This window comes from Salvelinus namaycush, chromosome 31 (genome assembly GCF_016432855.1).
Source record: "Salvelinus namaycush isolate Seneca chromosome 31, SaNama_1.0, whole genome shotgun sequence".
In the NCBI taxonomy this organism is placed as follows: Eukaryota; Metazoa; Chordata; class Actinopteri; order Salmoniformes; family Salmonidae; genus Salvelinus; species Salvelinus namaycush.
Window position 1 is genome coordinate 14,781,903 of NC_052337.1, and position 12,319 is coordinate 14,794,221.

At 41.5% G+C, this 12,319-nt stretch overlaps 1 protein-coding gene across 1 annotated transcript in view; it reads right to left on the reverse strand.

The window, feature by feature from the left end:
• Nucleotides 1-1,776: 1,776 nt before the first annotated feature.
• Nucleotides 1,777-12,319, reverse strand: part of LOC120026225 (neuropeptide Y receptor type 1-like) — a 31,977-nt gene continuing 21,434 nt past the window's right edge. Inside the window, exon 5 of the mRNA XM_038971050.1 lies at nt 1,777-1,992. Within this exon, the coding sequence (XP_038826978.1) occupies nt 1,777-1,992 (216 nt within the window). The remainder of the gene's footprint in view (nt 1,993-12,319) is intronic.

Here is a 12,319-nt window from a genome sequence, read left to right on the forward strand (position 1 = left end):
ATTAACTGCACCTCAGATTGCAGCCGGAATAAATGCTTCAAAGAGTTCAAGTAACAGACACATCTCAGCATCAGCTGTTCAGACGAGACTGTGTGAATCTGGCCTTTATGGTTAAATTGCTGCAAGGAAACCACTACTAAAGGACAACAATAATAAGAAGAGACTTGCTTTGGCCAAGAAACATGAGCAATGAACATTAGACCGGTGGAAATCTGTCCTTTGGTTTGATGAGTCCAAATTTGAGATTTTTGGTTCCAACCGTAGGTGAACGGATGATCTCAGCATGTGTGGTTATCACGGTGAACACGGAGGAGGTGTGATGGTGTTGGGGTCCTTTGCTGGTGCCGCTGTCAGTGATTTATTTAGAATTCAAGGCACACTTAACCAGCATGGCTACCACAGCATTCTGCAGCAATACGCCATCCCATCTGATTTGCGCTTAGTGGGACTATCATTTGTTTTCAACAGGACAATGACCCAAAACATACCTCCAGGCTGTGTAAAGGCTATTTGACCAAGAAGGAGAGTGATGGAGTGCTGCATCAGATGACCTGGCCTCCACAATCACCCGACCTCAACCCAATTGAGATGGTTTGGGATGAGTTGGACCGCAGAGTGAAGGAAAAGCAGCCAACAAGTGCTCAGCATATGTGGGAACTCCTTCAAGACTGTTGGAAAAGCATTCCAGGTGACTACCTGATGAAGTTGGTTGAGAGAATGCCATGAGTGTGCAAAGCTGTCATCAAGGCAAAGGGTGGCTATTTGAAGAAGCTCAAATATAAAATATATTTTGATTTGTTTAACACCTTTTTGGTTACTACATGATTCCATATGTGTTATTTCATAGTTTTGATGTCTTTACTATTATTCTACAATGTAGAAAATAGTAAAAATAAAGAAAGATCCTTGAATGAGTAGGTGTTCCAAAACTTTTGAACGGCAATGTATATATATTCCGAACTTTGACCATGGCTCTGATATTTCTACCTTTCTCTCTTTATTTATTTTAAGGGATTTGTGTCTTTTGTTTTACATTGTTAGGTATTACTGCACTGATGGAGTACCAAATATAATCATTTCGCTGCAACTGTGATAACATCTGAAAAATATGTGTATGTGGTTAATCAAATTTGATTTGGATTAGAGCTCAAGGCAGCCCTGAGTTCAGAATTGACTGTCTGACTGACTGACAGTCTGTCCATCTTTCTGACTGGCTTGACAACAGCTTAACACCCCAGGATGATGTCAATCTCTGGTGAAGACAGTTTTTCTGGGGACAAGCTGAATTAGCTCAGAAATACATCATCACCATTGAAACAGAGCCCACGCGTCCCTGGTTCTGTCAGGCTCTCTGCCGCAGTCTCTCCAGAGGTTTGCTACCGAGCGTAGCTGCATGTGTGCAATCTGTCCATGAGCTGCTCTGTCGATTAGCTGTATGGATCTGTTTGTTTGCTTTTAGCGAAGTGCATTCTGTATACTCTGCAGGGCCTGCGATGCTTTGTAGGAATTCAGAAATGGACCGATCTCTATGGAGACTGGGGCCAACCAGCTCTTTCTTTGACTGTCAGTCCAGCTGCTTAGTTCCACTTTCTCTCTCTCTATTAGCGTTAGCGGCTCTCTATTAGTTCTGTCCATTGGGGTGTTCTGTCTGTTAGCTGCTTGCTTGATATGAACTTTACCCTTGTTGTTTACATCCTGTCTGACAGCTGTACACACTACACAATGTCCATTAGCTCTTAGCCATTAGCATTAGCCACTAGCTCTGTCGGCTAGCCGTTAGCTGCATATGCTAACACTGGGCTCAGCCCGTGGCGGCGGCGCGATGCTCATTGACCCTGCCCGGTTCAGCATCGACATCTTGGTGATCCCCTCGCTGCCAACGGTAGAGAGTGGGAAATTCTCGTAGCTCTCTGGCGCCCCCAAACCACAGTGGCAGCGCTGCAGCTGGGCCTTCAACTCCCTCTGGAAGTTACTGTTCAGGAAACCGTACACCTGTGTGTGTGTGTAGACAAAGTTTAAATGCAGAGCACCAGCACCTTAATATGTTTGTAATGACATTTACATTTCCAACATTTTAATCAATACAGTTGAGTTAAGTTCATTTAAATTCAATTCAGTTAAGTTAAATTAGATTTGATTAAATTTCATTCAATTCCACTCCACCCCTCTCTACCCCACTCAATCCTTTCAAGCTTTTCTTGAGGAATTCTCCCAGTCCCTCTCTGTAAATCTTCTGGGAGAGAGAGGAAGGCAGCTAGCACTTCCACATCACTCAGCTACCCCTCTCACTATCGCTACCCTAACCCTCTGGGAAAGAGAGGAAGGTAACTAGCACTACCACTCTCACTACTGCTCTCAACCTTCCGGACTGTTCAGACAGAGGGAAGACATGCTTTTCAAGAGCAAGAACAAGGACACAGCATCTTGTGTCCTGCTTTTAACCGGGAAACTACAATCAAAACTGGACCAAATGTGGAAAAAAGAGAGCCAACCACAGGCCCAGGACCCTAGAATAGAGATACAAAGGAACAAGCGCCCCTTGCACAAAACAGTTGAGAAAATAACAGAGGTGATACATGGATTCTAAACCATTCATTTTTTGGAATGTAAACAACTGCAAACAAACTGTAAACAAATTGGTTACTCAGTAGAGAAGCTTCTTAAGAAAAGAAAAAATAACTTCATAAGATAAGTAAGTGCAATTCCTCAACAATATCTTAAGATTTAATGATTTTCTTACAAACTTCTCAAATATTCTATTACGAATCTTCTTAAGATGTTTGTTGCCAGGCAACTGATTTAGCTAGCTATCTAGCTAGCAATGGCAATCATGTTAGCATATTTCCTACTGAGATTACTGTTCTAAACATGTTATTGGGTTTAAAATAATCAATACTGAAACTTTCAGATGAAATTTGTGAGTGAATTAAACATGTTCAATTGCTTTCATGAGCGTATTCTCTCACCACCCTGAGTTTAAGACGAGGGTTTAGCTATCTTGGAATTAAGAACAAATCTAAAAACGTTATTTTCAATAACCTTCAATAAACTTTTTGCTTAAGGAGAAACATAAGAAATAGCGCAAGAACATTTCCAATAACCTTTTTGAGAAATATCAACTTTGCTTAATTTTCTTCGTAAGTCTATAGTTCAGGAAAAAATGGCAGTTAAGAAGAAATGTCTTTTTAAGAAGGTTTTGTGAATCTGGGCCCAGGAAATCTGCACCTGGCTTGTTGATTTCAAAACAGGCATTTCAAACAAAAACAATACAAACAAAAATCAAAACAATAACAATGGAACTATCAGCAATAGTCCCAGTCGTTATTCAGGTAATAATGAATTCCCCTCGACCACGCCCACAAACCAACAGTCTTTCCTATTGACCCCCATTGTAAAAGAGGCAACTTCGTTGTCGATTTTTTTGTTATACAGAAATAATAAAATATGCCGAAAAGCAGCTGTGTTGTTCAATGTGCATGTAGCCAAGTCAAAAATCCCGACCTATGGTTCGCAATGCTCCCACATAGGGAAATATAGCCTGTGAGAAGAGCCCTCTGGATTCAGGCTATTCGGTGTGGCAAAGTGGGAAATGTTGGGACGCTGTGTCCAACTAGGCTAAAACATTTAATCAAAGTAAGACATTTAACTTGTTTAGTACAGTTCGTTTGTAACTCTACTCACTACTTATAGTCTGTTTGTAACTCTACTCACTACTTGTAGCTGCATAGTCTGTTTGTAACTCTACTCACTACTTATAGTCTGTTTGTAACTCTACTCACTACTTATAGTCTGTTTGTAACTCTACTCACTACTTGTAGCTGTATAGTCTGTTTGTAACTCTACTCACTACTTGTAGCTGTATAGTCTGTTTGTAACTCTACTCACTACTTGTAGCTGTATAGTCTGTTTGTAACTCTACTCACTACTTGTAGCTGTATAGTCTGTTTGTAACTCTACTCACTACTTGTAGCTGTATAGTCTGTTTGTAACTCTACTCACTACTTATAGTCTGTTTGTAACTCTACTCACTACTTATAGTCTGTTTGTAACTCTACTCACTACTTGTAGCTGTAGTCTGTTTGTAACTCTACTCACTACTTGTAGCTGTATAGTCTGTTTGTAACTCTACTCACTACTTGTAGCTGTAGTCTGTTTGTAACTCTACTCACTACTTGTAGCTGTATAGTCTGTTTGTAACTCTACTCACTACTTGTAGCTGTATAGTCTGTTTGTAACTCTACTCACTACTTGTAGCTGTATAGTCTGTTTGTAACTCTACTCACTACTTGTAGCTGTATAGTCTGTTTGTAACTCTACTCACTACTTATAGTCTGTTTGTAACTCTACTCACTACTTATAGTCTGTTTGTAACTCTACTCACTACTTGTAGCTGTAGTCTGTTTGTAACTCTACTCACTACTTGTAGCTGTATAGTCTGTTTGTAACTCTACTCACTACTTGTAGCTGTATAGTCTGTTTGTAACTCTACTCACTACTTGTAGCTGTATGGTCTGTTTGTAACTCTACTCACTACTTATAGTCTGTTTGTAACTCTACTCACTACTTATAGTCTGTTTGTAACTCTACTCACTACTTGTAGCTGTATGGTCTGTTTGTAACTCTACTCACTACTTATAGTCTGTTTGTAACTCTACTCACTACTTATAGTCTGTTTGTAACTCTACTCACTACTTATAGTCTGTTTGTAACTCTACTCACTACTTATAGTCTGTTTGTAACTCTACTCACTACTTGTAGCTGTATAGTCTGTTTGTAACTCTACTCACTACTTATAGTCTGTTTGTAACTCTACTCACTACTTATAGTCTGTTTGTAACTCTACTCACTACTTATAGTCTGTTTGCAACTCCACTCACTACTTGTAGCTGTATAGTCTGTTTGTAACTCTACTCACTACTTGTAACTGTATAGTCTGTTTGTAACCCTACTCACTACTTGTAGCTGTATAGTCTGTTTGTAACTCTACTCACTACTTGTAGTTGTATAGTCTGTTTGTAACTCTACTCACTACTTGTAGCTGTATAGTCTGTTTGTAACTCTACTCACTACTTGTAGCTGTATAGTCTGTTTGTAAGCCTACTCACTACTTGTAGCTGTATAGTCTGTTTGTAACGCTACTCACTACTTGTAGCTGTATAGTCTGTTTGTAACTCTACTCACTACTTGTAGTTGTATAGTCTGTTTGCAACTCCACTCACTACTTGTAGCTGTATAGTCTGTTTGTAACTCTACTCACTACTTGTAGCTGTATAGTCTGTTTGTAACTCTACTCACTACTTGTAACTGTATAGTCTGTTTGTAACCCTACTCACTACTTGTAGCTGTATAGTCTGTTTGTAACTCTACTCACTACTTGTAGCTGTATAGTCTGTTTGTAACTCTACTCACTACTTGTAGCAGTATAGTCTGTTTGTAACCCTACTCACTACTTGTAGCTGTATAGTCTGTTTGTAACTCTACTCACTACTTGTAGCTGTATAGTCTGTTTGTAACTCTACTCACTACTTGTAGCTGTATAGTCTGTTTTTAACTCTACTCACTACTTGTAGCTGTATAGTCTGTTTGTAACTCTACTCACTACTTGTAGCTGTATAGTCTGTTTGTAACTCTACTCACTACTTGTAGCTGTATAGTCTGTTTGTAACCCTACTCACTACTTGTAGCTGTATAGTCTGTTTGTAACTCCACTCACTACTTGTAGCTGTAGTCTGTTTGTAACTCCACTCACTACTTGTAGCTTTATAGTCTGTAACTCTACTCACTACTTGTAGCTGTATAGTCTGTTTGTAACTCTACTCACTACTTGTAGCTGTAAAGTCTGTTTGTAACTCCACTCACTACTTGTAGCTGTATAGTCTGTTTGTAACTCTACTCACTACTTGTAGTCTGTTTGTAACTCTACTCACTACTTGTAGCTGCATAGTCTGTTTGTAACTCTACTCACTACTTATAGTCTGTTTGTAACTCTACTCACTACTTATAGTCTGTTTGTAACTGTACTCACTACTTGTAGCTGTATAGTCTGTTTGTAACTCTACTCACTACTTGTAGCTGTATAGTCTGTTTGTAACTCTACTCACTACTTGTAGCTGTATGGTCTGTTTGTAACTCTACTCACTACTTAAAGTCTGTTTGTAACTCTACTCACTACTTATAGTCTGTTTGTAACTCTACTCACTACTTGTAGCTGTATAGTCTGTTTGTAACTCTACTCACTACTTGTAGCTGTATAGTCTGTTTGTAACTCTACTCACTACTTGTAGCTTTATAGTCTGTTTGCAACTCTACTCACTACTTGTAGTTGTATAGTCTGTTTGTAACTCTACTCACTACTTGTAGCTGTATAGTCTGTTTGTAACTCTACTCACTACTTGTAGCTGTATAGTCTGTTTGTAACTCTACTCACTACTTATAGTCTGTTTGTAACTCTACTCACTACTTGTAGTTGTATAGTCTGTTTGCAACTCCACTCACTACTTGTAGCTGTATAGTCTGTTTGTAACTCTACTCACTACTTGTAGCTGTATAGTCTGTTTGTAACTCTACTCACTACTTGTAGCTGTATAGTCTGTTTGTAACCCTACTCACTACTTGTAGCTGTATAGTCTGTTTGTAACGCTACTCACTACTTGTAGTTGTATAGTCTGTTTGTAACTCTACTCACTACTTGTAGCTGTATAGTCTGTTTGTAACTCTACTCACTACTTGTAGCTGTATAGTCTGTTTGTAACTCTACTCACTACTTGTAGCAGTATAGTCTGTTTGTAACCCTACTCACTACTTGTAGCTGTATAGTCTGTTTGTAACTCTACTCACTACTTGTAGCTGTATAGTCTGTTTGTAACTCTACTCACTACTTGTAGCTGTATAGTCTGTTTGTAACTCTACTCACTACTTGTAGCTGTATAGTCTGTTTGTAACTCTACTCACTACTTGTACCTGTATAGTCTGTTTGTAACTCTACTCACTACTTGTAGCTGTGTAGTCTGTTTGTAACCCTACTCACTACTTGTAGCTGTATAGTCTGTTTGTAACTCCACTCACTACTTGTAGCTGTATAGTCTGTTTGTAACTCCACTCACTACTTGTAGCTGTATAGTCTGTTTGTAACTCTACTCACTACTTGTAGCTGTAAAGTCTGTTTGTAACTCTACTCACTACTTGTAGCTGTAAAGTCGGTTTGTAACTCCACTCACTACTTGTAGCTGTATAGTCTGTTTGTAACTCTACTCACTACTTGTAGCTGTATAGTCTGTATGTAACTCTACTCACTACTTGTAGCTGTATAGTCTGGTTGTAACTCTACTCACTACTTGTAGCTGTATAGTCTGTTTGTAACTCTACTCACTACTTGTAGCTGTATAGTCTAACTCCACTCACTACTTGTAGCTGTATAGTCTAGTCTGTTTGTTTGTGTTGTTGGTCTGGCTAGCTTAATGTTCTGGTCGGTTGCTAGCTAGCACTCACTCAAGTGGCTGCTAGCACAGTCATGAAAAGTGGCATGAGAGAAGCACTACAATATTATGTTTTCTAAGTAGTGAGAACGCTAGGGAGCAGCCATTGTTGAAAAGTAATCTTTAGACATGTTGTGCTTTTCTTAAATGTAGTTTTGTAATCGACTTAAACAAGCAGACAACAAGAAAATTGTATTTGAAAAAGGTCAAGTTTTTGCTGTGAGCCAATGAGGTAACTACAGGTTGTTTTCCCCACAGGCGTGCAGGTTTGTCTAATACCGACTGGATCTATAGCAAGAGCAGTAGCAACGGAAACTTCAGCAGCAGTAGAAGTCTCACCACGCCCGTTTGTCTATCCACCATCTGTGACATCAGGACATTCCAAAAGGTGCCACAAACTGAAGCAATAAAGGGACAGCCCAGATACATTACTTGGTCACTATGTGCATTTGCAAAACACATGAACTAACCTCCTGTGTTTCACCTGTTGCCCAACGACATGGCACTCTGCCCTATGTAGACACTAAAAATACATAACAAAAAGGGGCATTGGAAAAGGGATGGCAGATTCAGATTTTGGAGGACCAGGAGAAAGAAAGCGAGATCAGGTACCTCACAATAAACATATACCTGAATGGGACAGTATTGGTTCAAGGGAGCGAATGATGAAGTTGCGCTCCACACCTTTGTAGACAGATTTTTTACACTCAAATCTGTGGTGGAAGCAGAGGGAAAAAATGACCAGTACCTGATCAACATTACAACATCACAAGCAAGTTCCAATGAACCCAATGAACAAAGACAGTGAACAAAGACAGAGAGGACATGGTCAAAGAAATGGCCAAATCATCACCTAAACCCAATTTCATTGTGGTGCAGATGAGAGGCAGCCTCTCCCAGCTAGACTCAGAACTCGTAGAGTTAAAAGATCAAGTCCTGGACCAGCTCTCTCAAGTCCTGGACCAGCACTGACGTAGAGATGGAGCAGCTGAGTGACCAACTCTGCCACGTGAAGAATGAACACAGACGGTTGATAGAAAATCTGACATCAGAGAGAAAGAAAGGAAATGACAGAAGAACTCTGAAAAAAATAAAAAATAATACATTTAAAAAAATCCAAGATGGCGTAGCAGTCAGACATATTTGTCTTTGTCTCGTCCCATGTATATATCTTTTTATATCTTTCTCTTCGCATTCTTTTTAATATTTTTCCTAAACCTCAACTTCAAAATACTCTCCTGCAACCCGCCTCACCCAATGTGGTGTGGATCTGTTTTTTTTCCTTAAGTATTTCTATTTACCTCCGAACTGGAATACCTCAACTGAAGCTAGCTAGCTAACTAGCTACCAGCTATCAGTCAGCTAACCACTGCTAGCGGTCATCAGCTAACCTTTAGCTCGGAAAGCTCTCGCCAGTTCGTACAACGCGTTTCATACAAGAGCATACTGGACCTATTTTTCGCTCCATATCCCCGGATTCCTACCGCAAACTCTGAACCTTTTCATCTGGATCATCACAGCTAGCTAACCGCAACCCGGGTTGACTACTCCTGGCTAACATTTCCGTCCCGGAGCTAGCACCAACTGGCCTGGAGCTAGCCCATGCTAGACCCATCTCCCGGCTAGGGCTCCGGAACCCCGCCGATCCTTCACGACTGGAATACCGACATAATCTGCCCGAGGATCCCAACAGGCCCCTCAGGGGCAACGACCCCTGAATGCCCATTCTGCTAACCGCGGCCTGCTAGCTATCTAGAGTATATTGGACTGTTAGCTGATCCATCGGCCAGTTTCTTGGACCACTATACCCATTTTGCCAGTTGGACTTGGACCCCTCTGCTATTTGGAACCCTACTAATTCCACGACTGGTCTATCGACGTCACCGCACGAGGAGGCAAAAACAGACTTTCCCCCATCGCGACGTCCATCTAAGGCCCTTATGCTAGCTTGCTAGCCCCGGCCTGCTAACTGTCTGAATCGCCATGTCCCCAGCCAGCCCAACCACCCATTGGACCCATACGATCACTTGGCTACGCATGCCTCTCCCTAATATCAATATGCCTTGTCCATTACTGTCTTGGTTAGTGATTACTGTCTTATTTCACTGTAGAGCCTCTAGCCCTGCTCAATATGCCTTAACCAACCATGTTGTTCCACCTCCCACATATGCGATGACATCACCTGGTTTAAACGTCTCTAGAGACTATATCTCTCTCATCATTACTCAATGCCTAGGTTTACCTCCCATGTACTCTCTTCCTACCATACCTTTGTCTGTACATTATGCCTTGAATCTATGCTATCGTGCCCAGAAACCTGCTCCCTTTACTCTCTGTTCCGAACGTGCTAGACTGCCAGTTCTTATAGCCTTTAGCCGTACCCTTATCCTACTCCCCCTCTGTTCCTCTGGTGATGTAGAGGTTAATCCAGGCACTGCAGTGCCTAGCTCCACTCCTACTCCCCAGGTGCTCTCATTTGTTGACTTCTGTTACCGTAAAAGCCTTGGTTTCATGCATGTTAAAATTAGAAGCCTCCTCCCTAAGTTTGTTTTATTCACTGCTTTAGCACACTCTGCCAACCCGGATGTCTTAGCCGTGTCTACAACATTTTCCGCCAAGATAGAACTGCCAAAGGGGGCGGTGTTGCAATCTACTACAAAGATAGCCTGCAGAGTTCTATCTTACTATCCAGGTCTGTACCAAAACAATTCGAGCTTCTACTTCTAAAAATTCACCTTTCCAGAAACAAGTCTCTCACCGTTGCCACTTGTTATAGACCACCCTCTGCCACCAGCTGTGCCCTGGACACCATATGTGAACTGATTGCCCCCATCTATCTTCTGAGCTCGTGCTGCTAGGTGACCTAAACTGGGACATGCTTAACACCCCGGCCATCCTACAATCTAAGCTTGATGCCCTCAATCTCACACAAATTATCTATGAACCTGCCAGGTACAACCCCAAATCCGGAAACACGGGCACCCTTATAGATATATCATCCTAACTAACTCGCCCTCCAAATACACCTCTGCTGTTTTCAACCAAGATCTCAGCGATCACTGCCTCATTGTCTGCATCCGTAATGGGTCTGCGGTCAAACGACCACCCCTCATCACTGTCAAACGCTCCCTAAAACACTTCAGCGAACAGGCCTTTCTAATCGACCTGGCAGGGTATCCTGGAATGACATTGACCTCATCCCGTCATTAGAGGATGCCTGGTTATTCTTTAAAAGTGCCTTCCTCACCATCTTAAATAAGCATGCTCCATTCAAAAAATATAGAACCAGGAATAGATATAGCCCTTGGTTCACTCCAGACCTGTCTGCCCTTGACCAGCACAAAAACATCCTGTGGTGTTCTGCATTAGCATCGAATAGCCCCCGTGAAATTCAACTTTTCAGGGAAGTTAGGAACCAATATACACAGGTAGTTAGGAAAGCTAAGGCTAGCTTTTTCAAACAGAAATTTGCATCCTGTAGTACAAACTCAAAAAAGTTCTGGAACACTGTAAAGTCCATGGAGAATAAGAGCACCTCCTCCCAGCTGCCCACTGCACTGAGGCTAGGAAACACTGTCACTACCGATAAATCCACAATAATTGAGAATTTCAATAAGCATTTCTCTACGGCTGGCCATGCTTTCCACCTGGCTACCCCTACCCCGGTCAACTGCCCGGCACCCTCCACAGCAACCCGCCAAAGCCCCCACCATTTCTCCTTTACCCAAATCCAGATAGTTCTGAAAGAGCTGCAAAATCTGGACCCCTACAAATCAGCCGGGCTAGACAATCTGGACCCTCTCTTTCTAAAATTATCTGCCAAAATTGTTGCAACCCCTATTACTAGCCTGTTCAACCTCTCTTTCGTATCGTCTGAGATTTCCAAAGATTGGAAAGCTGCCGCGGTCATCCCCCTCTTCAAAGGGGGAGACACTCTAGACCCAAACTGCTACAGACCTATATCTATTCTACCCTGCCTTTCTAAGGTCTTTGAAAACCAAGTTAACTTCTTATGGCTGCCGGGGCAGTATTGAGTAGCTTGGATGAAAGGTGCACAGAGGTGCCCAGAGTAAACGGCCTGCTCCTCAGTCATAGTTGCTAATATATGATAATACATAATGAATTATGTCTGTGAGTATAACAGAACTCATATGGCAGGCAAAAACCTGAGAAGCTCCACTTCCTGTTTGGAATTTTTCTGAGGCTGGTAGTTTTTCAACCAAGCTCTCATTGAAATTACAGCGAGATATGGATGAGTTTTCACTTCCTACGGCTTCCACTAGATGTCAACAGTCAATAGAACTTTGTCTGACGACTCTGCTGTGAAGGGGGGCCGAAGGAGACAGGAATGAGTAACCAAAGCAATGAGGTGACCACGCTTTGACCACGCGCGTTCACGTGGGAGGCAGCTCCGTTCCATCGCTCAACTGAAGTCAATGTAATTCTCCGGTTGGAACGTTATTCAAGATGTATGTTAACAACATTCTTAAGATTGATTCAATACATCGTTTGACATGTTTCTACTGACTGTTATGGAACTTCTGGACATTTCGTCACGTTATAGTGGACGTGCTTTGTGACTTTGGAATTGTTTACCAAACGCGCTAACCAAAGTAGCTAATTGGACATAAATAACGGACATTATCGAACAAATCAAGCATTTATTGTGGACCTGGGATTCCTAGGACTGCATTCTGATGAAGTTCATCAAAGGTAAGGAAACATTTATCATGTATTTTCTGGTCTCTGTTGACTCCAACATGGCGGCTAATTTTACTATTGTTCTGAGCTCCGTCTCAGATTATAGCATGGTTTGCTTTTTCCGTAAAGTTTTTTTGAAATCT